The 25,959-nt window shown below is 45.2% G+C and overlaps 2 protein-coding genes across 2 annotated transcripts; both read left to right on the forward strand.

Moving 5' to 3' along the window:
• Positions 1 to 1,087: 1,087 nt before the first annotated feature.
• On the forward strand, positions 1,088 to 8,045 carry SUMO2 (small ubiquitin like modifier 2). The gene is made up of 4 exons (XM_030962065.1): positions 1,088 to 1,278; positions 2,622 to 2,753; positions 5,777 to 5,848; positions 7,354 to 8,045. The coding sequence occupies exons 1-4, from the start codon at positions 1,258 to 1,260 to the stop codon at positions 7,414 to 7,416; spliced, it is 288 nt and encodes a 95-aa protein (XP_030817925.1). The 5' UTR covers positions 1,088 to 1,257; the 3' UTR covers positions 7,417 to 8,045.
• Positions 8,046 to 15,023: 6,978 nt separating this feature from the next.
• JPT1 (Jupiter microtubule associated homolog 1) lies at positions 15,024 to 25,917 on the forward strand. Its single transcript, XM_030961994.1, has 5 exons — positions 15,024 to 15,191; positions 17,761 to 17,900; positions 18,516 to 18,613; positions 20,841 to 20,868; positions 24,952 to 25,917. The coding sequence occupies exons 1-5, from the start codon at positions 15,136 to 15,138 to the stop codon at positions 25,098 to 25,100; spliced, it is 471 nt and encodes a 156-aa protein (XP_030817854.1). The 5' UTR covers positions 15,024 to 15,135; the 3' UTR covers positions 25,101 to 25,917.
• Positions 25,918 to 25,959: the final 42 nt, after the last annotated feature.

Consider the following 25,959-nt stretch of genomic DNA (forward strand, 5'->3'; position numbering starts at 1 on the left):
GCGCCAGTGCGGAGTGATGCCCACCTGGAAAATCCATCCCTGGGGGATCAACAGGGATCGTTTTTGTGATGTTTCTCTTCCATCTATGTGATGTAGAGAAGCATTTGACAAATGATGGTGGTGAGTGTAATGCTGATGATAAAAAGCACAGGAACTGTTTTGTGTGAACCTGTGAAATCTCTGGAGTTATTGAGAATTTCCTCTTCCCTTCCATGGAATGAACTTTGGTGGCTCTGATTCATGTAGAGTAATTGTTGGGAGTCTGCAGGTGCTCAGTTCCCTCACAGATATGGCATCTCTCCCAGGATAACCCCTCCTCACAGGGACAGCCCAGGGTTTTGGGATCTGCCACGCCATCATTGTCCTCCATACCACAGTGAGGGGCACAAGCAGGAGAGAGAGATTTGATGAATGAGAGACGAGGGAGATCACAGACCCACAGTGTCAAGGAGGTTGGAAAAGGCCTCTGAGATCAGCGAGTTCAACCTGTGCCCCAACACCACCTCGTCAACCAGACCATGGCACTGAGTGCCACCTCCACTCTTCCCCTAAACACCTCCAGGGACAGGGACTCAGCACCTCCCTGGGCTGCCCGTTCGCCCGGGAAGGTGTGTGTGCAAAGAACGGCGTGCGAGGCACTGAAGGGGTACTGAGAGGGCACTGAGGGGGCTGTGGAAGGCGGCCCAGCGGCTTTGAGGAGATTTGAGGGCATTTAAGATTTGAGGGGGCCACGGATGCTGGGGATGGCAGGGGAAGTTCTGTTCGGGAAGGGCACGGTGCGAGGCGCGGCGCGGGGCGCTGAGGGCGGCCCGGCGGCCATTTTGCGAAGGACAATGCCCGCCGCGCGGGCGGGGCAGGGGCGCGCGCACGCAGCGCGCGGGCGCGGCGCGGCGCGGCGCGCGCGCGCCCCTCCCGCCGCCGCCGCCGCGTTATGTAACGGCCGCGGGGCGCGCGCGCGCTCCCTCCACCGCCCCTTCCCCCCCCTCCTGCCTCACCCCCCGCCCGGGCCTGGCTCCGCCCACTCCCCCGCGCGCCGGGGCCCAATGGGCGGCGGGAACGCGCCCGGGGGGGGGGAGAGCGCGGCGGGTGCGCGCACGCACAGCCGCGGGGCCGCGCCTTGCCCCGTGCGTGCGCGCTCCCGGCCCCCCCGCCTTCCCCTCTCTCTGTGTCCCTCTCTCTCCCTCTCTCCGCCGCGCTCGGCCGGCTCTGCCCCCCTTTGTGCGCGCTCCGAGCCGCCCCCCGCATCGCCGACTCGCCATGGCCGACGAGAAGCCCAAGGTGAGGCCGGCGCGCTCCGCAGCTCCCGCCGCCGCGCTCGGCCCCTCAGGCGGCGGCCCCGGCCCGCAGCCCCCGCGCCGCCTTTGCGCGCCATTTTCCTGCGCGTGTGGGGGGGGCCGAGGCCGCGGCTCCCGGGGCGGGCGGGGGATCCCCGGGGAGAGGGGGAGCGAGCCCGGGCCGCCTTCCCGCCCTCCGCGGGGAGAGAGGCAGGTCTGGAGGCGGTTGCTGCTGCCTTCCTCCTCCTCCTCCTCCTCCGTGGCCGCAGCATCCCCGCCGGCTGCCTCGGCAGCCGCTGCCCTCACGGTCCCCGCACGGCTCCGGCCCCTTTGTGCCGCCTCTGGCCCCGCTCGGGGCCGGGGGGAGGCGCGGGGGCTCCGCTCCGCACGGCAGGAATTAACAGAGGCCGCCGCCGGGGGGTTGGCTTTTTTTTTTTTTCCCGTTTTTTTTTTTTCCTCCGTTGGCCTTTTTTTTTTTTTTTCCCTCCCCTCACCCTTCCTTCCTTTTTTTTCCCTCCCCCACACTATTTTCAAACCGAGTTCGAAGTGGCGGAGGGCGCGGGGCCGCGCGCGGGCTGACACATGGCGGGACCCGGCTCCCGGCAAGGAGCGAAAACAAAGCTGGAACTGGGGGTGCCGGAGAGCCCCGGGGCGGGACAGCCCCGATCCCCGGCCCTCTGCCCTGAGGCCCGACCCGAACACGAGGGACGGAGCTGGAAGTTGATCCTCCGCAGTTTTCCGCTCCGGCAGGGTCGGCCTGCTTGATGTGGAGTTTTTTTAAACATTTTCTAAAGGAGAAGACCTGGCCCGTTTCAGGTTTTATCACCGTTTGAAACATGGCCCTTTAAAGTATCTGCAAAGTTTTTTTTAATAAGGACATCAAACGGTAGGAAAAAGTTTGAGGTGCAATGAGAAAGAGCCTTGCTGCTGGTTGGGAGCACAGTTATAGCACAAATCAGCTATAACAAATCATAGTTATAACACAGGTAACTTAATTCCATTCAGTGGGAGCACTGGTGTTGCATATTGTTGTGCTTTTGATAGAAATAACTTTTTTTTTATGTGTTTTGAATGCCTGGCCTGGTGGTAATTCTTCATTGCTAAATTTCCAGTCTGCAGAATGACAGCTAATATCAGATTTTTTTGGTGTCTTTTGTCCTTTAAATTTTCAACTGAAAAGTGCTGACCTTTATTCCCTAATTCAAGGTTTCAAGTCAGTAAACAGCTTTAATATCTTTATTTCCTCCTTTTCAAGAACCTGTTGCACTTTGGTAAAATGTTAAGTTCTTGTTTCATACCTTTTTTAAAAAGTGTTGGTTATTTTTTTTTCTTTTATTTCCTCCACAGGAAGGAGTGAAGACTGAAAACAATGACCACATTAATCTGAAGGTGGCAGGGCAAGATGGGTCTGTGGTGCAGTTTAAGATTAAGAGGCACACACCACTTAGTAAACTAATGAAAGCCTATTGTGAACGACAGGTATGATCTCAGGAGAACGGTGTCTGGGGGAGAGCTGCTCTCCACAGGGATAGAGGAAAACATTTGAAGTCTTAAAACTTGAGTAAATATGCAAAATGATAGAGATGGAACAGAAACTAATTGTGCTGTGAAGTGCTGTCCTTGAGCTCTGTTACAGGGTGGGCTGAGAGGGTTGTGGCAGGAAATGGGTGAAATAAAGATCTGTTGTCATTTATGAAATCTGTGTTTATAGGTGGAGGCTTCTGGGAGGTAACTGCTGCTCTAATGCTCAGAAATGTTCGTGTGGAAAGGGTGGATTTGGGATGAACTTAGGGGAGAGAGAGTTAAGTGATAATCAGGGATTTTTATAGCTCTGAGTGACTTCTTGGACTGGTCATTGGCTTCTGATTTATTAGCTTAATTGTACTGAGATGAGAAGATACCTTGAGAAGGAGCTTGTGCATTTAATGATGAGCTTTGTTTTTTCTCTTGTGTCCTGGCTGACAAATGAATCTTCTGAGAGACACACACATCCCATGTATTTGCTGATGTGGTGGCAGCTGCAGCCACAGTGAGGCTCACAGTCTGTGAGGCTGCAGGCAGCTATTGCAAGTTTTAAAAACACCTGTTTGAGTAGAGCTATGGAGCTCTTCCTTCTGAAGCTCCCGATTAGGGAAATTTTGTCTCTGTTATCCATGATATTTTTTAGTGACTATCTGCCTTCAGAAAGTTCTACCTCTACAAAAGTGTTCAGAATTAGTGAATTTTTAATTTTTTAAACATAAATATTCAAGGGTACTATTACATATAATAAAGTCAGTATAAGATATTGGTGCAGCTATTTCATCACCAGGAAAAACCCCTGTGATTCACATAGACAGTGGTAAAACCTCTTTGGTTTGCCCTGTGCCACAACTGAATAAAAGTAAAGACAGGAAAAATTAGCTCTTGCTGAACGTGTGAATGTGTTCTTGTATGAGTGTTCTGTGGAGAAATTAGTGAATGTTGGAAGCTGTGAGTTTGTTTTTCCTACCTCAGTCATATAAACTCTTGTTCTATTTTGCAAATCACTGTGTTGCTTTTTCCAGTCATAGAGTGCAGTTATATCTGTCTTTCAGGGAATTTGAGGATTGGTTGTCTATAAAGTCCTGGCATAAAAAAATTTTGAAGTATCATTCATTCTTAGTTACTTTGAAGCAAGCAAAAGTAATATTCCATATTGTCTTAGATTGCCAAAATGTTTACTCTGCTTAAAGAAAAACAAAACCAAAACCAGAAAAAAAAAACCACCAAAAAACCCCAGATATCAACTGGAGGACAAACATCAGTAAATCTTGAGAATGGGAGACATTTTTTCTGATCTTAGTTTTAAGCTAGTAAGTATCCAAAGAATATTTTTGTGGATGTGGATTTGTCTTTAGGTGCTTACTTGTGAAATTTTGCTGCATCGTTTTGAACAAAAAAAAATTTGTTTTGCATGTCTGTAAAACTTAGATTTTATTCATGTATTTATTTACCTAACTAGGTACACCCCAACTTAAATCTTTAATTTTGGGGAGGTGATAGAGAACTTAGCAGCTATAAAGGATGATAATCATGTGTTGTGTGTAGTAGATCTAAAATGGAAGTAACTAAATTTGAGTGATCTGTTGAGAAGATCAAGACTATTTGTGATTAAGTGGTGAAAAAATCATCCATGGACCATACTTCATGTTTTGTGGACACTAAGCTCACCAAAGGACAGTTTTTCAGTATGTTTTCAGCTAACATTTATTTAGCTCATAAAGTTGTTAAGAACCTGGAAAAAAACAAGACTCGGGGAATAGGAAATACATGTTTCAAGAAACACAATGTCAGAGCAAAGGGCTCAAACCAAATGTTGCTGTGCAGAAATGTGTTGCTGCCATGAGGCTGAGCCACACACTTCCTTAGACCAGATGATGTTCTGAGCAAATGCTGCAGTGTCTTGATTATTCTGGAGAAGGCATTTTGCTGTGAACCATAAAGTTAATAAAAGAAGTTTACTCACATTTATTAAATTATTTTTTCTGACAAATCTACTCCTCAGAAATAATTACTACATTGTTTTCCGTTGTGTGTGACATCCGCTCTTGCCAGGCTGAATGGAGGCTTCTCTTCTAACTCAGAGATGCCAAAGCACGACCCTGCAATCCATTGGATTGCCTTCAAAACCAGATTGGGCTCTTGGGTAGATACTCTGGGGAGAATGGATAGAACTGGAAAGGAAGTTTGTATCCCCAAATGTCACTGACCTGCCCTTGCAGAATGTGTGGTGCTGTAAAATACCTTGGAAAACTCACTGGTGATTTTGGAGCTGATGTTATCAGTAGGAGAGGTTGGTTGTTACTCCCAAGTTACATTTTTCAGTCTGTTGGCTCAGGTGAGGATGAGAGATATTCTTTTAGGGATGGAAGAGGTCGGTAAAATGAGTGTTGTGTGGTAGAAATGCTTATCCAAAATACTGGCTAATTTCTGGAAGTAGAAAATTCCTTTATTTTTTCCATCTGTGCATGGAAAAACTTGATACATTGATTTCTTTATAATAGGAATTGGAGGTTAAAAAGTTCCCATTTTTTACTCTTTGCTGCTGCAGGCTAATTTTGTTGTTGCATTTCTGGAAGAAATATTTTAGAATACCTTTGTTTTTGGAGAAGACCAGAAAGGAGTGTTGAGTGTCATTGTTGGACATTTATTACCTAGAATGTTGCACCTAGTTTTTAAGTGAATAACTCAAAAGCACAGTAAACCTGCTGGCCTTGGGGTGTTTGGAAATGGCTTTATTTTAACTTAGTCAGTGGGGGCACTGTTGCTTCTCAGGAGTTGTTGGACACAATGCAGTATTTAATACAAAACAGATTGCAGGGATTTGGAGTGAAATGCCTAAAAGTCAGAGCATGAGGGAAGCATGGAATCTCTGGTGGCTTTTAATGATGGTGCTGCAATTCAGTAACAAGTTGAAGAGTAAACTACTGAGAACTTTTACACCAGGTTTATTTCCCTTTGTGTTGTTTCTCTTTGTCCAGGGGTTGTCAATGAGGCAAATCAGATTCCGGTTCGATGGGCAGCCAATTAATGAAACAGACACACCTGCACAGGTAAACAGCACAAGCAAGGCTGAAGAACTATTTGAAATTTGCTGCAAGAGTTGATGCTTCTGTTTCCTATCAAATACTTTTGTAAATGTGTATATTACTGATAGAACTGGATCTTTTTTACCATTATTTTGGTGTAACTACTTTAGGATAATTAGAAATGGAATCCAGGACTTGTGGTGTTTTGAATAATAAATCTGTATCACTGTAATAATAAAACAGAAAAATTAAGTACAGTGTGCAGATGGTGAGTCCTGTAAAACTTTCACTTTGTTGATTCATGGCTGTGAGATAAGGATGGTAAGTTAAGAATTGAGTTTTTCTTGAAGCAGTGGCTTTATTTTTTATATAAAAGCCTGCCAGGATGTTATCAGAGAGATCCTGTTTGCAAGCTTGCATTTGTAATACAAAAGTAATTTCTGTTGTTTGTGATCTCTAGCGTTTCAGTAGCATGGAATTAATGAATATGGTGAAGTTTGGGTTGTCTCTAAGTGTTTGAATGAAGGCCATTCCAAGAACAGAATGGTTCCCTGTGACCCTGGAGCATTTTTCTGCCCTGCTCCACAGAGCTGTGTTTAATCAGCCTCACCAAGTGTTAGTTTTATCTGCTGTTCAGAACCACTTGTAATGAAATAACAGACTTTAGTTTTCAGTTCTGAATTTTCCAAGCTGTTGCTTCAAAGACTGTGCTTCTTGTGGCCCCAATCTATGTAACTTTTTAATTTGCAATACTGATAATTGAGGCAACAGGATGATTTTTCTTTTCCATCCATGTTTTGCTGAATTTTAGGCCAGTCTGTTATAGCTGTGGTAAATGGCATAGACCAGTTTGATTTCCTGAGCGGCAACTGAGTCTGTTTAGAAATATTACTTGAATTAGTTATAGCAGCTCCAGTTTTGGTACAGATTTTGTCAGTAGGTGTCATTAACATCCCAGGAATATCAACTGTAAAACTTAGGGTGAAAAAAGAATTATTTTAAGGAAGTATTGTTCTTCACTGACAGTTGTTATATGGTTACATGCCAAGTGTTTTTAATTTTTTTGTGCTTGCTGATCCTTGGTTTTACTGCCTGCTTGGGCAGAGGCTTTAATTCCAGTCTGCTTCTCCATTGCTGTAGCCATTTGAGCAGCAGCAGCCAACTGGAATTGTGGCAATGTTTTAAGGTAAACTGAGGGAGTAAATAGGAGAACAAAGGTGCAATGGCAAAGCAGGCAACAGAAATCAAATGTTATAAATCTGTTTCTTAGGAGTCACACAGTGTACCCTGAAGTTAGTACTAGAATTCATTCTAGGTCAACAGTTACCAGTTGGCATTTTTTTTTCTGTGCAGTTTCTTTGCTTTTGAGTTTAGTGAGTTTTCTTTAATGTACAAAAGGGTGGTGGTGGAGGGGAGTGGGGCTTCTCTGCTTAAGTTGCATAAAAAGTAAACATAAAGTCAGAAACTGTGAGGCTGCTGTAGAGATGTGAGAAGAGTTGAAAGGCCTTTTTCCTTTTTTTCTGCTGTAGTTGGAAATGGAGGATGAAGATACAATTGATGTGTTCCAGCAGCAAACAGGAGGAGTTTACTAAAACAAACACACAAAAAAGAACCTGCTACTTTCCTCTCCAGAACTGTGCTCCCACAGGCGACACTTCACAATTAGAAAAATGAGACTTGGTTCAGCCACATCCTGACTACTGCAGTATAGTTTTCTCTCTTCTCTCTGATTTTTTTTTCTTATTCCTTTTATTGTACATAAAGTAACTGGTGATGTGCACAGGCATAATGCATATTTTTTTTTAACTAAATGGCCAATGGTATGTTTTGATCAACATTTAATGGAGATGGGGTGGGAAAACAAACTGGTTCTGTGAAAATGCCCCTCTCTCCGTTAGTGGCATGCTCCTTCTACTTTTACAGAATCACAGAATAAGCCGAGTTATCTTTATATTCCAGTAAGTTATTTTGCTCTCACTGTTCAAAAACAAAAACCTTGCATACCTTGTTTGATTGGATAATTTCAATGTTTTTCTTTTATCATTGTAAAACCAAGGGCAATTTTATAACTTTTTTGTACGTAGCTGTTACATGTAGAGCAATCTCTGTCTAAGTAGGGGTAAATTACTCTTTAAAAAAAAAAAAAGAAAAAAAAGTCCTAGATAGTTTTCCCTTCAAGTAAAACGTCTTGTTGTTTAAATAAACTTCTTGTTTAAAATAACCAGTTTTCTTTCTTTTTCTGTGAGATAATAGTACTCAGCAGCTGTATTTCTTTCTCTGCAGCACTTTATGCTTCTCAAATCTCAGCTTTCTCTGTGGTAAGTAAGCATAATCCCCCCCTGTATAGGCAGAAGACTGGTTAAAAAGGAAAGGCTTCCTTGAGGTCTGTCAGTCAGCAGTTGAACTGGAAATAGAAGTCAGTTTTCTCTTATTTTGATTTATTTTGATTTTTTTGTGAATGTTCTGCTAAGCCAAAACTGTTTGATTAGGCAAACTGCAAAATACTGAACTACTTAGTAATGCCTTTGGGTTGAGCTCTTCTTGTCAGTCTTTATTAGAAGCATCAATATTGTTGTTACAGTAGTTTCTTTAAGACTCTGTATTTGAATGCTTATTGATGTAAACATCAAGTTAAAGAGAGCAAATAATTTCATTAACCGTTCAGTTTACCATGGTATCAAATGGGAGCTGCTTGGAAATGTAAAGCAAAAATAAAAAATTGAGTTCTGTTTTTGGGTGTATTTAGCTATGGTGGTGGAGATTCCAAGCTCTGCTTTACCCCACTCTGCTGCTTTGCTTGGAAAAGGGAAAGAGGCTGGAAGTATTGAAGGAAGATACAGTGGTGGTGGTGTTTTTCACAAATCTTTTCCACAATTCTTGAGTTCTTGGGGAACTTTTTGGGGGAAGTTTAGAGGTTGGAGTGAAATCAATGGACATTCATGGGAGATTATATACCTGTCAAACCCACAGCCCCACAGCATTCTCTGATGTCGTAGGAATGTTCCAATATTTTATAGTAAGTTAATGCCTTTTTAGGTATAAATTTCTGAGAAGAGGCCACTCTTTGGTGGTAGTTTTTGTAGCAGTTAATTCAAGGAGTGATTGTTACACGTGGGGCCTGTGCCTGCTTGAGCTGAAAGTTTTGTGGCAGAATGATGGGTGTGTGCATTTAGCTGATGAGTTGTGATCTATTTGTCATCTGTCAGAAATAACACATTTGATGCTACGTTAGTTCCATCTAATGGAGATACAGAGAAAATTAACATCTGTTTTTGCAGTTGCATTCAAGTCTGTAGCTGAAGAATGTAATCTACTGTGTACCTTTGTTTTAATTCAAGGAAATACTACTGTCAAGCAGATTACTTCTCATTGTGGGATGCATCTTGTAGACTTCTGTGGTGTTTTGTAGGATTGAAATTCCTTCCTGTGAACAAATGTTTACATATCCAAGTCTAAAAGGCCTATAAAACTACTTCGAAGAAAAGAAGAGGGTGGTGGGGGAATATATTTCACCATCTTCCCTAAGTTACATGTGAAATACATTGCTCTTTGGCTTTAGAATCTCTGGCTTTTAAGCTGGCTAAACTTCTGATATCAGTGTATAAAATTCTTTCAACTTGATGTCATGCCAAGACTTTTCCCAGGAGAAAGCTGTCTTTATCTTGTTTGGCCAAAAAAGGTGTTTGGACTTGCTTTAGTTTCTGAAGAAAGGGTGAGGTCTCCTTAAATACAATTTTTTTTCAGCTCAACTTAAGATTGTGAAGCTCACAGCTCCCTGTTCTATCTTGCCTTGTACTTTTTATTTCCTGAGGCAACAGAAGTCAAGTGACAGGTACTGAAGAGCTTTTAAAAACAATGTCTTCATTTCCTGAATTAGTCGAGTGTTACTTCATCTCTCATGAACTTATGTGCAGCATTCACCTACATTCCACTTTTCATCTTTTTGCTGTTACCTGGGCTTGCTTATGTTCCTGAAATGATTCCTCTAACAATGCTGAATGGTGTTATGTTAGGTGGTGACTCCAGCCAAAAAGTGTTAAATAGTCTTTTCTGATGTAGTTTATTGTTTTTTTAATGTGATCACAAAAACATCTCAACTTCAGTGACTTAGTTCCTCAGCAGCCTCAAATGTTGAATTTCCATTAGTGTAGCAAACTAATGTTGGCTGGTTTCTGATTCTGGTTCTGATATATAACACGTTGGTGTAACAGTAATGCAGAAATACAGTCCTTTAAAAAAAAAAAGAAAATTAGCTCTCTTTTTGCATGGTCTTGCAAATACTCTCTTTATGTCAGAACTTGTTTTTGTCTGTACTGCTCCTGTGATGCTACAGATTTACCTGTGGATTCCTGATTGCTGGAACCCTCTGTGGTTTTACTGTGACAACCTCTTAGGGAAGCTGCTGCTAGGGATGATGATTTGGAAGTGGTATGGAGTACAAGGATGTGGACAATTTGAATCAACTTATTTGGTAATTGAATCAATTGACAAATTGAATCAATTTACTTTGCTGCTTGGCTTGGTTTGTGGCAGTTCCTAGGTTTACACAGGTAGCCACCTGGACTTCTGGAAGTCCACTTGTTGGAGGATAAAGGAAAACTGGGCAAAAAGGTCTTGTCAGGCTAGTTGGGAGGTAAGTTTTTCATGTTTTATTAAACAGCTGGGATCTTTCAAGAGCCTGGGAAAATTACATTATTGCTCACAATTTTCAAATAATGTGTTCTAAAGTGATTGCCATGCAATTTAGTTAATATTTCTCCCATGGTTTTTAAATGAAAAAGGATGGAGTAAGTTATAATTGTTTCCAGTTCTCTGGTGAGTTCTGGTGGATGGCTGGACCCCTTCAGCCTGTGCTGGGGTTTTAGTCTCTCAAATGAGTTGTGAACATGACCAGTTATTTAAAAATAGGTTACTAAAATTCTGTCAGGTGCCTTAAGTAAGGCATTTTTATTCATGTGCAGGAGAGATAAGGACAGATGAAAATCACAGCTGGTTTGGGCAGTTGACACCTGAAAATCAATGCCTTTGTTTGTCTGCACAGTGGGGATCACAGGCACCCCAGGGGGCTCCTGTGGGGTCAGTGGTAACTGGCCTGAGGTGCTGATTCAAAAGAAGATGAGGAGTGCAAGGCTGCTCTGACATGGAATCTACCAGGCTGCCAGGACTGTAAGGAAATACTCCAAGTGGTAACATGAGAGAGATTCTTGTGCTGGCATATGGAGGTGTTTTTAACAAAAGAAAAATCCCTGAAGTAACACTAAGATAATTGCTGCTTCAAGATCATACTGAATATCAGAACAGAGACAGCATCTCTGCAAGGGTTAAGGTCAAAGCAAGTTGGTTTTCCAGCAGGAATTTTCCTTTCTAGTACCTTCACTTCATTACTTCCGAGTCAGTGTAATGTAAGTGCTGTCATTTGCCTGGTGGATGCTGGTTCTATTGTGTCTCTTACTGCAACAGTAATGAAAAGGCATAATGTGACTGGCTGAAAGAGAGGAGCCTTCCTAGGCTTCAGCCAGCTGGAAGTAATTGAATTTCTAAGGAACAGCAATTTGTTTTGAAAGCTAAAGATGAAAAGATACCTCCTTGGTCATCACGTGAACAATAAATCCAAGTATTTTTCTTAGAATTTTAGGTAGTGGCCTCTTCTCAGTATGTGTGTGTCAGCTGCTGTGATGGACTCTTGTGGAGTATGAATCTAAAAGCATTTACATAACTTGGATTATTATTAATTATATTACCAGCGTAATTAATGCTTTTAATTCTCTGGTTTATTGAGGTTTCTTCATTCTGCCTGTAATGAGTTTCCAGACAATGTGTTTTGATAGGGAATAATCAATACTTTAGTTTGTCTTGCTTTTTTAGGACTTAGTGGCAGAAGGAATTGGTGGTACAGCACTTCTCCTGGGTGATTAGGATGTAGGAGTGTGAGGATAAATGGAAGATGGAATTTTGATCCCTATTCTCTGTTTTGATTGACCTCCAAGATGCTTAATTCCAGGGGTTTCCTGGTTTCTTCCCTAGCAGCATGGGAAGGTGATCTTACTGTAACATGGAGGTGTTGGGAGCCCCACCCGGTGTTTATGGAATGGTTGAAGTCCCTTTAAGGGAAGAGTTTTCCCTTGTCCTGGAAGGATTTCAGTTTGCATGGGAGGGTGAGGTGGGGCGGGTGGTGCTGTGCTGTGCTGTGCTGTGCTGGCTGTCAGCAGAGATCCCAGAAGGGAAGGTCACTGGTGCTGGAGAAGGACAAGGGATGTGTGTGAGTCAGTGAGGAGCTGCAGTGGGAACAGGGACTGTGGGAAGAGCTGTAGGTTTAAACAATCCCTATATGAGGATGATTTTGGAGTACTGGGGAAAGGCTAAGGTGGTGGAAGGCCAACTAGCAAATAGTTTCTCCTTTGGAAAGGAATATTCAGGGAAACATGGATGCAAAAGAGTTACCCTTTGTGGTGAGTTTTGTGCTGGTTTTGGTGGCTTAGATCTCCCCCTTTCAGCACCCAGTACATGGATCCCATCAAAGCATTTCTAATGCCTGCAAGGGCTCTTGAAGGATCATTTGAATAAGAAAACTTCACTGTTTAAGAAAACTGAAACAAAACAAGACTGGGACACTGACCCCCTTCCAGCAATCCCTGCCTTTTCCCAGTAAGGAGGAACACTTGGAGTGCATGACCAGGTTTGGTGGTGTTGGATGTCCAGACAAGAACAGCAGCATGAGTTGGCCACTCTGCTTTTTGTGTTGTTCAGAGCTCTGAGGGGAGTCTGGGCAATTCCCCATCCCAAACAGTGACAGGCTGTTGGGTACCAGAGCAACTTTTACAACTCTTGCAAACAACAGCATCAGTTCTGTGGGACAAACCATTGGACCTGTAAGGTTCCACATTCCACTGAACCTCCATGCATCGCTCCAGATGCAAAAAAATCTGACAGGGGCAAATCCAGCTGTGGCAAGGTTTGTTTATTAGCTGGCACTTCAGCTGTGAATGAAATGGGGCAAGAAAAAAATGAGTCAAACCCTCTTTTTTTTTGTGCTTGGAATAAAGGGATTCTCTCTGTGACAGCCATAAGCAGCAGAGACTGGCATGAAGAAACCCTTGGTCACAGAAGGATGACCAAGCTGAGGTTTTTCTCAGACCAATGGTATCTCTCCTTGCCTAACCCTTGCATTTCCTGGAGTCTTGTTCAGAGTTCCAGAATGCACAATGCATTGTGCATTCCTCGCTGGTGGAATTTTAACAACAGGTGGAATTGTTTGGTGTCTGAGTCTTCCAGACAGCTGCTGAGAATTGTTCTGGTCAAGTGTCATCATCCTGTGATGGACTGTAAGCCCAGTTTTCGTAGCCATCTCCATAAACTATCCATCTTGTAATGGATGAATAATCAGAAAAGCAGCTTTTATTTAAGGTCCACCCTGCAGCCAGGCCTGTGAGAGATCAGTGGGGCCCCTTGGAAACGCTTAAGGTTTAGAATTCTAAAGCTCCGTGTGAAAACTGGCTGTGTCATAGGGAACGGGTTTTTCTTCATCCCGACTTTTAAAAGTGGCTCTGTGTGTGTCTCAGGGGTACAAATTAAAGAGTAAAATCCTGTGGCTTTGAATAAGAAGCATTTAGATGACAAAATACTTGTGCAAGTTTCCTGAGAGAGCAGATGTTTACCTGTGTGCACGTATCATTTGACTTCTTAATGCCCAAGCCTAAGGGATAATAGAATTAAAACAACTGTGTCATGTTACTTAAAATTTCCCTTTAATCTATCTCTAAAAAAATGTGATGCAACAGAGAATTCCCTGGGGATCTAAATAGTGGTTGGAGCTTAAAAAAACCCAAAAAAACAAAACAGGATTTTTCAAAATGAATCCTAGATTAGAAAAAATAATACACTGGTCCTGTTTGTGTACATTTAACAGTTCTTATCTTTCATGATCTGTGTTAATATTAAGGCTGGTGTTTAATTCAGATGCTGGATGACTCATGTTATGCATAGAGAGATGTAACACAATCCTTGTGTTCTCCAGACCAAGAAAAAAAATACTTTTCTCTAGAAAATGTTTTGGGGGTATTAATGGCTGTTATTAGTGGAAACTGGGAGGGGGTAGCTGGAAAAGATGGATTTTCTTTCCCCTTTCTTCCTCCTTTATGCAAGTGCTCATTGAAATAATATTGCTGATGATGGTTTTGGAGTAAAAGGTGATCAGGGAGGCATCTGTGTCTGTGGGAGTTTCAGGGAGCCCCCAGTCACCAAATCAAAGGATGTGGCAGATGGGTCAGCAGCCAACACGTGGTGGTTTAAAGCCTGTCCTGTGAGTTTTGTGCTGGGGCTGGAGGGAGATGCACGACCCAAAATGTGCGGCCTTGTGAGCAGCATTGCTGGGCCTTGTACTCCAGCTGCACTAGCCGTGCTGGAACTCAATTTTCATGCAATAATCCAAAATAATAAATTGCAAATTATTTTATTCCGCCATGATTTTTGAGGTGTTGGCATTCCCCACCAGGCCTGTGGTCCTGCAGGCCCTGGGCTGTGTCCCAGCCCTTGTCAGATCCAACATCTGAAGCCACCACAGCCTTGTGCCAGCCCGTCCCGCACCGCCATGGCCTCGGTGCGGTTCATCCTTGGAGCTGCTCCATGACACCTCTGAGGCACCTGCGGGGCTTGTGCGGGTCGGGCACGGCAATGGGTGTGAGGGAGCCGGGCCTTCCGCGGCCAGGGGGGTGCCAGGGGTGGGTTTGGTGACGGCCGCTTCGGTAGCGTGTCCTGGGCGGTGTCTGTGGGGACAGGAGCCAGGCGGAGGTCGCGGAGGCAGCGACGGGACAGCCGGGACAGCCGCACCTCCCACCGCCCACACCGCCCGGCCCGGCCCGGCCCCTCCCGGGGCCCGTCACAGGGGCAGCGCCGCGGGAACTTTTGTCTGGCCTCAGGTGCGGCTGAGCCAATCACAGCTCGCCGGGGGTGAGTGACAGCTTTTTCGCCAATCACCAGCAGCAGGTGCCACCGCCCATAGCCAATCACCGCAGAGCAGACGTAGTGCTTCACCAACGGGCTTTTAGCGGTGAGGCAAGGCGCCTCGGAATAGACAGAGAGGCGGGGCAAGTGGGAGAATGGCAGGGCGCTGCCCAATAAGACCTCGCGACTGCGTTTGAACCGCCCAATGAGAAGGCCGAGGGTGGGCAGGGCTTGCGGTGTGTATAAAGGTTGGGGCGGTGCGGGCGGCGGCCGCAGTTGTCACCGGTAGTGGCCGGGGCTGTGGGCAGGAGTAGCTCTGTCCGCGGGACCGTCACTGTACAGAGCCCTTGCCTGGCTCCGATCCCTCCGCCATGACCACCACGGCCACGTTCTCGGGCATGGACCCCAATGGAAGGAACAGCTCCAGGTCTGCGGGGGCCTCGAGGGCCGCTGGACCCAGAGGGCTGTGGGGCTGGGGGTCCCGGGGACGGCATGTCCGGAGCGGTGCCGGGGCGGGGGCTGCGGCCGGGCCGGGGCTGTGGGCATGCGGTTCCGCCCGGCCTCTCCCGGGCGGGCTGGCCGGAGGCGGGGGCGGCCGCGCCCACCCGGGTGGGCTGCGGGGGCATCCCGGGGCCGCGCCGTGCCCAGGGGAGGAAGGTGCGGGAGCTGCCGAGACCCGCCCGGGCCGCTCGGTGCGGCCCCGCCGCCGCCGCCGAACAAAGAAGGGAGGCGACTCCCCGCCTCGCCGCGCAGCCACGGCGCGGGGGCGGGGGGCACCGCGCCCCTCCGCCCGCCTGTCTCCCCCCATCGCCGCGGCCCCCGCGCCCCTCGGCCCCGCGAAGCCGCCGCGGGCTGGGTGGGGCCGGGCGGGCTCCATTGTCTGCGCTGCCCGGCCCCCCTGCCCGCCGCGCTGCCGGGGGGGTTCATTCCCGTTCGGTCCGCGAGCTGCCGGTGCTCGGGGCCGGGGCCGCCCGTTCCCTCGGGCCGCGGCCCCGCTCCCGGGGGCGACCCGCGGCTGGAAGGGGCGGAGGCGAAGCGGAGCCTGTCTGCAAACAAAGAAAACTTGGCAGGTTGGTGTGGAGGAGATGCACCGCGCTGGGTCGGGCACCCGCGGTCTCGGCAGTCACAGCTGGAGAGGATCGTGTCGTTTTCCACGCTATCGTGGCTTTTTTCAGTAAGGTTTTGGCCTGACAAAGCGGATGCTTCCTGTTCCCTTTTGGCGTTCCAGGGTGCTTTTTAAAGCGAAAAAAAAATCTTTACAGAGCTTGTTTCCAAGCCTTTGGCCAGAGCTCTCCCTGGAGCGTAGGTGGATTTTCGGTGGACATCACTGGGAATCAGGTGGAATTTTAACAGCATTTCATTGCTTGAAGTGTTTAACATGGCTTTCATAAAGCAGATTACAGCATTTCGAGGCTGTGAGAGGCTTTTAATAAAATCTGTCAGCTTTTACCTGAGATTGTTAAAAGGGATTGATTATTCATTTTTAACAGTTTGAGTGATGGATATTTTTTCCCCCTTCAGTTGCCTATTCTGTTAATGTCATTGAGTCTGTCAGTGCAAACTGTTGTGCCCTTAAGAGAGTACTGGTTTCACTGCTGTGGTAAAAAGAGGGGATCTAAGGTTTGGGAACAAGCCCTGCTTTGAACAGACTGTTCTTCAGATTAGTGACTGCAACAGCTATAACTACGAAAATAAACCTTCTATACGTTTCCTCAGAGAGAAAAAAGATAAAGGAGTGATTCAAGACCATTACACAGCATCTTGATTCAGAAAGGAGACAAAACAAGTCACAATAAAACATACTCTCCAGTCTGCTGGGATCCTCCCATTAGCAGCTGAGCATTAGTAATTCTTAGAAAAAGAATTTTATTAGGAAAAGTATTTTTCTGGTTATGTAACAGTAAATATCCACATCACACACCTTTAGGAATCTCCCTTGCTGTTGGGATGTTTGAGCTCTGTAGGCTGGAGAAGCGTTTTTGTGTTGCAGCTGGAATGTAACATGCACAAATTCTCCCAAGATCTGAGTTGTACAATTGGACCACGCTCTTTGTGTTGAATTCCCAGGTTTGGAGCATTAACAAGCTGGGTACTGTTTCATGTTCTAACTTTGATTTATTAAATTATTTGTTAAGAAGAAGGAGTGCACCATCCTTAGTTTGTCCTGGTGTTCATTTTGGAGTATTGGAGGCCTTGAAAGCCCAAGAAGCCCCAGGTTCTGTTGGTGTCCTCACATCTCTCTGGGAGTTTTGAAAGTTCTCACACACAGTTTTGTTCTCCTGGCTTTTGTCTGGCTTCTCCAGCTAACAAAATATCTCCTGCTTATGAAAATAAGATCAGGAGGAGTTTACGTTTCAAGATTTATTTTGCTGCACCTGTTCATTTTGGTTGGGTTCTGCAGGTTGGAAAGCAGACTGCAATCAAGCTCTTGAAGTACTGAGCAGGCTTCTTTTGTGTCTAAGAGCAGATTGTTAGATTTAGGTTACATATCTGGAGCTTTGTACACGTGTCTCTCCTAATAATAGTCAACTCCAAGCTGTTTAATTTCAACTTTTACTTCTAGACCAGCAGCATGCTGCAGACTTGAGGATTTTTTCCTGAGGAAACAAATCTAAATAAAGGCTGCAGCACCCAGCCATCAGTGATGCAGCCAGTCCTTTGGTTCAAGCTTCAGTCTTTGCTGTGCAGCCAGTTTGATGATTAAAAATGAACCTTCCCAGGGTACTCTTAAAAAAGCTGGAATTTGACATGCCCACATAGTTATTTTTATTTTTTATTTGGCTCAGAGTGGTGGGAGCAGCCCTTGGCATGATACTGGATGGAACAAGGGCACAAGTAGAGCATGAGAGCATTTTATTTTTGTAAGTGCCACTGAAGAGCAGTGGAGATACAGTGCCAGGCTGGAATTCTGGCGGGAGCTTACCTGGATGGTTGGAGTGATGTGCTGGGAGTGCAGCTGGGGCTGGCACAGGGTGTGAAGCTGCCTCTCTCCACAGAGTGCTGCGTCCTCCCGGCGGCGGCTCCAACTTCTCCCTGGGCTTTGATGAGCCCCAAGAACAGCCCGTGAGGAGGAACAAAATGGCATCCAGCATCTTTGGAACTCCTGAGGAGAACCCCCCTTCCTGGGCTAAAGCAGGTGAGGCTGCAGTGCTTTGTTTCTACGTCTGCTGCTGGGGATTGATTCATTTTGTGGCTCAGCCTGATGCTGCTGGTGGCTGGCGTGGAAACCAGAGTTCCCTTCCTGCTTGGTACTTTGGGGTTATAAATGATGTCTGTTGCAGAGAATTGTTTATTTCTCATTAATTTCTTCCAGAAGGGTTTATTTTATGCAAGTACTAGGCATGTTGCAAGCAGAGAAGTGTATTTTGGATGCAGTTTCTCCAAGTTCAGTCACACAAGTGGACTTGTGTCTTACTGTTTGGAGTAGTGCTGCTTGGTCCTGGCTATTCAGAGGCAATTTAGCCTCGTGTTCTCACAGCTGGATTTAAGCTTCCCTTTCTGCAGAGCACTGCCAGTCTGGGTGGCCTTGGGACCCCAAACTCAATCTGTTTAAACGACACTCTCCCTGCATGGGGTGCTGCTGTAAGACAATTTGTGAGGTATTATCTAAAGAACCAGGACTTTTTAGAATGGTAGAGCCCTAATTTCAAAGAAAAGCCTCTCCCAAAGTACCCAAACCTGTGACTATTTATGATCTGCTTTCACATTAAGTTTATCTTGCAACCTGATTAGACTCAATCTCTGGTTGTAGGGGCTAAGCCAGGTGAAACCAGAGACAGCTGTGAATCCTCTGGACCACAAAGAACAAACTCAACTGAGGCAAACTGTGGAGACTTCGTAGATCCCAAGGTCAGTACTTGACTACAAAAGAGCCTGATAATGGACAATTCACACTCTGTGTGGGATTGATTTATCACGGATGTTCACACAGTTGGAAGCATTGTAGGATTTGAATCCTTTCTCTCAAATTTGTTTTTTTCATGAGGGTTCCCCTTTCCATCTGATACTCTTCCAGTATGCTGAGAAAGGAAGGGCTGGATTTTTCACAAGGACCACTTTGTAGAGCTCTTAACTCATCTCATTGCTGAGACAGTAATGAAGTGATGTGAAATCTAATTTCAGCTCTGTGTGTGATTGTGGGTTTAAACATCTCACAAACGACAGCTACTGCAGCAGACTCTGTGTGGGTCTGACAACAAACCTGGGTTCACATCCCAGCAAATTCTTACCTCAGTAGTTTTAGTGCTTTTTTTGTTTTAATACTACCATCAGGTGTGTTATTTTCTATATAAACTCTTTACCTAGTAGCAATATGGAGCATAATTTATCGTGTTAGTGGTGTTAAGTAAAATTTGCTAGATGTGTAATTATATTTAATGGGGAAATCAGGGTTATTTTGAAACACAGTAAATTCAGTAAAAAACCAGTAATTTGTCTGAACTTAGATCCCTAGGAATGTAGAATAGCCTGTATTTGCATGAACAGAGTGGAGAAAATAAATCTTGTTTAAAACTCTCCAGCCTTGGATTTTCTGAAAAGAACTGGGTAGATAAATAATTATCTGAAACATTGTAGCAGACACCTTTTATCTGAGGTTTTATTTTGGTAATTCATATCAAGCATCACAACCCATTTTTGTTACTAGTTGTAGCTTGAAGTCACAAAACTGTTCTTTGTTACAAAAAATGTCTTGTTTCAATTTAGCAACTCTTGTTTCAAATATAAACGCATTTATTTTCTGTGGTATATTTTCAGCTTTAAATTTAACTGTTTAGTCTAATTATTTCTAAATTGTTTTAAATACTGTGGTTAGCTTTGCAAACAGATTCTTCCCATGTGGAATAGTTTACTTTTATGCAGTAATTCAGGTGCAAACAGCCGGAGACTTAAGGTGATAGATTTGTGTCAGTTTCTGTGCTTTTTTTTTAATCCCGATTTCTGCAGTTTCACTGCTTAATTAGCAATGTTAAATCTATGGAAGTTGATAAATCTGATGCCATTGGAGAGCCTTGGCTGCTGCTGGGAGACTCCATATCTTTGTGTCAAGCTGCAGCCTGCAAACAGATTCAGCATGTAAAGAATGTTGAACAGTTTATGTAGTGAAGGAAACTTCATCAGGGAAAAAAAAAGCTGATTTGTGTTTCACAAATGAGGTTAAATACCCTGGAAAGAACAAATGCTCTTGGCCTTGCCAACAGATAAATGCAAAGAGTTGCTCAATAGAAAGCAGACAATGCTCCTCCACTCTTGCTTGTTGCTGTCAGGGTAATTTTTTTGCCCTTCCTGCTGGGCAGTGGGAATATTCTGGATCCTGTCAATGGTGCTTGATTTGGGATGCTCTGTACAATAAAGTGTTCTTACCCACCTCTGTCCTTCACTGTGGGAGTAACAAATGTGCCACGTGTCATCAGGATTACTCCAATATCTGTTTCAACTTCTAGAAGTAGGCAAATGAAGAACTGGTTAAATTATAAGTCAATCTTTAAGAAATGGTGCTTACAAATCCACAATTTCAATCTGCAGAATTATGAGTGCAGAGCCCACTGTGCCACTCTGGGATCTGTCCCTGGGATCCTGCTGGGATCTGTCCCTGGGATCCTGCTGGGATCTGTCCCTGGGATCCTGCTGGGATCTGTGCCTCAGAGCCTGCTGGGATCTGTCCCTCGGAGCCTGTTGGGATCTGTCCCTCAGAGCCTGTTGGGATCTGTCCCTGGGATCCTGCTGGGATCTGTGCCTCAGAGCCTGTTGGGATCTGTCCCTCGGAGCCTGTTGGGATCTGTCCCTCGGAGCCTGTTGGGATCTGTCCCTGGGAGCCTGTTGGGATCTGTCCCTGGGATCCTGTGGGGATCTGTCCCTCAGATCCTGTTGGGATCTGTCCCTCAGCCTGCTGGGATCTGTCTCTTGGAGCCTGTTGCTGCTCCAGAAGTGCCTCCCTGAGCCTGTGGCTCAGAATGTGGTGCCACATAGAGCAGTGTGCCCAGACACCATGGTCACACCATGGAGGAGTACCCACTCCATGGAATAGGAAAATGCTTTATGAAACATGAGATGTAACATGTTCCTCTCTCTTTTCTAGGGAGGAGATGTTGGTGGTGACATTTTTGGTGAGTAACTTCCTTGGACTCCTCTAGTAAAAGCCTGTTGCAGGTGGCTTTGCAGTAGAAGAAGATGTAGGATCTATAAATGGTCATTTATTAGGAGAGAGGCAGCCTGGGGTTGTCCCTGGAACCCATCAAATCACCAAAGTGACCAGCTGCTTCACTGGAGTGTGGGCATGGAGGGAAATGTGGAATGCTGTTGCTCACCAGGCTAAAAAGGAGAACTGTCCTGTTGGTTTGTTTTGCTAGCAGCTGTCGGTGCCAAGATTTGTCTGAGTACTGGAAGGTAAGGTGGAGACTCCTGCAAAGAGTTCAGTGATTGAAAGGCCACACTGCTGTTAGAGTTGCTTATAATTAAATAGGACAGTCAACATAATTGACTTTAGTTTAGCAGTTTCCTTCTTCCCTTTGTCTTCTGAGACAGCAAACTCCACATTCACAGGAAGAATCAAACCCAGCTACTGCTTCTCCAAGTGTCTGTATTAACCAGCTCTTGACTTCCTGTTGCTTTTTTAATGCTGATTTTTGCCAAGGAAGTTGATCTGCATACTGCAAATCTCCTGTAAACAGGCATTTCCCCTTGAAGTGCTTTTTCTAGCTCTGAGGCTGGAAATGCCTCCTTTGCAAGATTCACTTTAGGAATATCTGACTTCCTGATGACAGGAATTCGTGTGTTGACTGCTGCTTTCCAAGTGCTACTGTCAACACCTTAGAGTGGTGGGACATCCCTGGGGCCATTAGCACCTCCATGTCCTGAAAAGACACTTGCTGGGAGGGGGGAGAGCTTTTCCAGAACATTTCCACTACCTCTGTGCCTAAAATAAGTGTTGCAGGCTGCTTCTAATCCAACTGTACAGGCTCTAGGATTTCTTTCCCATGTCTGTCTGATCTTAATTAGCACTGTAGGCATCCAGTGTTTATGCCTTGAGTAGGAGGATGTGGTTTGCTAATAGAAGAAAACTGCTCTGAGGGCTCTGCTGCTTTTCCTGGTGTTTGTTTAAACCAGCTCCCCACAGGGCAAAGGAAATCCCACAAACAACAGGGAGGTGAGAATGGCTGAGGTGCCAGGAAGCAGAAATGAAACAGGGCTGCTTGGGATCAGGACAGCTGGCTGAAATTCAGAGTGCAAAGTGGTATTCCTGACTTGTTTAATAAGTTCACATTCTCACAGGTGTTGTATTTGTCTTTTAGTTTGTTTCTGGCAAGTGACAGTGAGGGAAGTTCTTATCAAGGGTCAGGTGAAGCTATGCTGGGAGGTGGTTAAAAAGCAAGTGTAATGGAAGGTAACTGGGATTGTTTCTTCTTGTGGCCATGACTGAAAATTAAATTTTTGAAGGTGGCCAAGATGAAATAAACATGGCAGGCAAAGGTTTGAATGTTAAACTTTCACTAATGGTACTTAGGAAGGAGTAGGAATTAATGCCTCCTGGAAATGGTGTCTGTGGCAGATACCTGAACATCCTGATGGATTTTTAAATTAATTCCTACCATTGATTGCTTTGGGTATTGTAGTTCAGTGGAGCCCAGTCTCTCTGATCTGGCTGTCCCTCCTCCCCTGGATTTTCCTGCTGTGGGGATGGCAGACCTAGGCTGCTGAACATCCCACTGGCACACCTGGGACTTGGTACTGGCCTTGTAGGGCTGTCTGTGGGGTTGGGAAAGGAACAATGAACACCTCCAAGCAAAAGCTGTCTGCTGACAAGTTCACAGCACAATCAGATTCTTAGTAGGTTTCTGTAATTAAAAAATGTTTAATCTTTTGAATGTGGAAATTATTTTCTGTATGTAAATGATTATAAAACCCCAAGTGTGTGTCAGGTGGGATGTGTATATTTATTAATCAAGCCTGTCTAGGGTAAAAAAACGATTTATTTTGCAGCAGGGCTCTTGTTTCCTCTTTGGGAGCTGTAGTTCTTTTCTGGGCATCAGAGTTCTCAGTGGCTTGCAGTGCACTCTGCAGGGAGCTGTTTCAGGAATTAGACCTTTTCTGAGAAGGGAGGAGCTTTAATATTTTATCTGATCCTGTTGGTTTTACCACTTCACTCATCAGGTTGGCAAAGTTAGCTTGATTATGTGGGAAGTGCTAACGTTTATCAGCTACACAAGGAGCTACAGAAACTTCCCCCAAAGCCTCCTGTGCTGGTAATTCTTGTTTCTTTTGTGATTCAGGGGCAGTGTGAGCTGCATGAATGGGAGCAGCTAAGGAGAATCAGGCAGTGCCTGAGTGTACATGACCCACAGGAAGGTGGAGCCTGGACCCTGCACAGTGCTGGGACTGTCCCCAGGCAGGGACATGCAGCCCTTGCTGACACAGCAGCTACAGGAGCTTCAGGCTTAAAATGTGGTGTTAACCCAGCACAGCTGAAACAAACAGTTAATGAACACAGCAGAGGATCTCTGGTGGAGATTATTCCTGATAGCATGGGGACTGTGCTCAGATGCTGGAGTTCTTTGAGATTATTATAAGCATGGATATAGGGGGAGTTCAGTGGGCAAAAGCTGGGTTTTGGTGTTTCTGATAACATTTTGCATTGAAAAAAAATGAACTGAGTTGACACAGGATGTGAGGAAAGCTGCTGCTGGGGGTAGGAAGAATAGGACAAAGGGTAGGACTTAGTAATTACCTTTCAGGTTGGAAAAATGAGCTATGGGAGATGATGGTGGAGTTGGTTTTATTCAGTGCCTTTGTCTGTGACCTGGAACAGGTAATGAGCAGTGAAGTCTCCAGTTTTGTTGGTGATATTACCTTTTCAAGTAGTCAAATTGTGCTGATGGTGGGAAAATCTCACTGCCAGAAGGACTCATCTAAATGAGGCAGGCAGGTATAAAGGCAGGATAATCCCTGTGTAAGCAAGTGTAAAGTAATGAATCTGGGGGGTGAGGGGGGGAACCCCCCAAAAACTAAACCATGGCAGCCTTGTGTTCAGCTCTGTGCTGTGGTGCTCCCAGGATCTGCCTTGAGTCCTTCCCCTTGAAATTCTTTGAGATGTTTGGAGGTGCCAGCAATGTACTGAATGTCATCAGGGAGAGGATGGAAAATTACTTACTTTTTCCTGTAAACAATGGTAATAGCTCCATATCTTGAATTTTGTGTACAGTCTTTGATGCATGAAGTGCAGGGGGTTGTAGTGGAGGTCACAGGGAAGGTGAAGGGGGGTGCAGTGGCTGCTCAGTGAGGGGAGATTGGAATAGTTGTGCCTGTTCCGTTTGAAAAGAAGGCTGGGGGAGGAAAATCAATCAAGATCTGCTAAATCATGAAGCTTAAGCTTCAGGGCAGCAGTTCTTTGCATTCTCCCAACCCAGAATTAGTGATGATGAGAGGAAGCAAAGGGGTCTGTTGAAAACAGGTGAGGTTCATCTTCACCACCAATGTCAGGGGCTGCTTGGTGCTGATTTGGGCCTTTGGCTCAGAACTGGTCATGCTAATCTGTAAAAATGTGAGATGCTGTACTCAATTGTCAACAGTACAGATACTTAGTTGTTTGCTCCAGTATCTAAAGTGCTTCCTGTGAAGAATTCCTTCTGTGCCCTTTCTTTACTTGTGGTTTGCTCAGAAGGATTTAAAATAATCATGTGCTCTCCAGGGAGTGTACAATCAGAGCCTCCCCATGCATGGCTGTTCCCTGGTGTGTCCTGTGTGAAGCCTCAGAAGTGTGTCAGATCCTTTTCCCTCCAGTTAGGAAACTGGGGATGCAGTTTGAGCTCTTGGTGCTGAGTTTGAGCTCTTGGTGCTGCTGTGGCTCCCAGCACCTGCTCAGACCTGAGTGACAATGCCACAGTCACAACACTGTCTGATTATATGTAGAAGCCTTAAGCTGCTTGTCATTAAAAGAAATGAATTGCTGGTGTCCCCTAATAGCAGCTGCTGAATGTGGCTCTTGCTGAAGGCCTGAGACTGAGCTGTAAGGCCTCAGATTTAATCTGAGAAACACTTCTGAGGGCTGAGTCTGCCCTGCCAGTGGGAGACAGCATTGGAGTGTGTCTGTACCCACGGACAAATCTGACAGGAGCTGAGCTTCCGTCTGAGCCAGCCAAACATCTGGCTCTCATCATCCACATCAAACACTTTAAAAGCTTCTTTTCTTCTAGAAAACACTGAGGCTGATGTAGAAGCTGCCCCAGGTCAGAGTGAAGAAAAGTCCCTGCCTGCTGCACCTGTTCCTAGCCCAGTAGCACCAGCACCTGCACCCTCCAGGAGAAATCCACCCGGTGGCAAGTCCAGCCTAGTGCTCGGTTAAACCTTTCCCTTCCTGACTGTTTTGAACTTGTGTCTGTTTTCTTTCCCCCATGCTTGTGAACTGCACAACTTGAGCCTGACTGTACATCTCAAATTTCTTTCATTAAAAAGAAGCACTTTATGTACTCCATCTTTTTTTGAAATTAAGGGTTTTTTTCCACTTCTGTCCTGTGTTTCCCCCAGATCTACTGGAAGTGACATGAGTGTTTTCTAGTGATAGACTCGAGGGAAAGCTTTATGAAGTATTGTAATGTAATTCAAAGGAGAGTAGCTTGGTTCTAAGTGTGCTTAGAGGGTTTTTGTACTGAGATTTTTTTTTAGAACCCCTTAGCTTTACAAGGGTCTAGAATCCTGGTTAACCAGGCCAGCAAACAATCAGCAAGAGCAGTCCCTTCCTCCACATGTGGGATTTAGGTATCTAAAAGGCTTCATTGACTGCATGTGGTAAATGCCTTGAGCCCTGCTGTGCCATATAAATCATTAAGTGGTTAATGTACACCATGCTGCCTTTAAAAACAAAATAAGTCTTGATACTGGACTACTATGACACAGGGTCTGTGCCAAATAGAGGGCTGATGACCAGAGCCACCTGGCCTAGTGCTGGGAAGGGGCTGATTCAGACTTTATTCAGTAAAAGTGGAGTGGATCATATAAATAAGAATTACAGGGCATTTTTTTTACAACTGACTCAATGCTGTGCATGATCATGCTGGTGCTTGACCATGAGGTGAAAATCTCATCCTTTAAAGTGTGTGTTGTAATTTCACAAAGCTGGATTGTTGCTTAAAAGTAAATAATATAGAAATTTTGAAGCAGTGTTTCCTGTGTGGGTTTTATTTCACGGGTTTGGTTTTGCTGTG

This window comes from Camarhynchus parvulus, chromosome 18, assembly GCF_901933205.1.
Source record: "Camarhynchus parvulus chromosome 18, STF_HiC, whole genome shotgun sequence".
NCBI classification, from domain to species: Eukaryota; Metazoa; Chordata; class Aves; order Passeriformes; family Thraupidae; genus Camarhynchus; species Camarhynchus parvulus.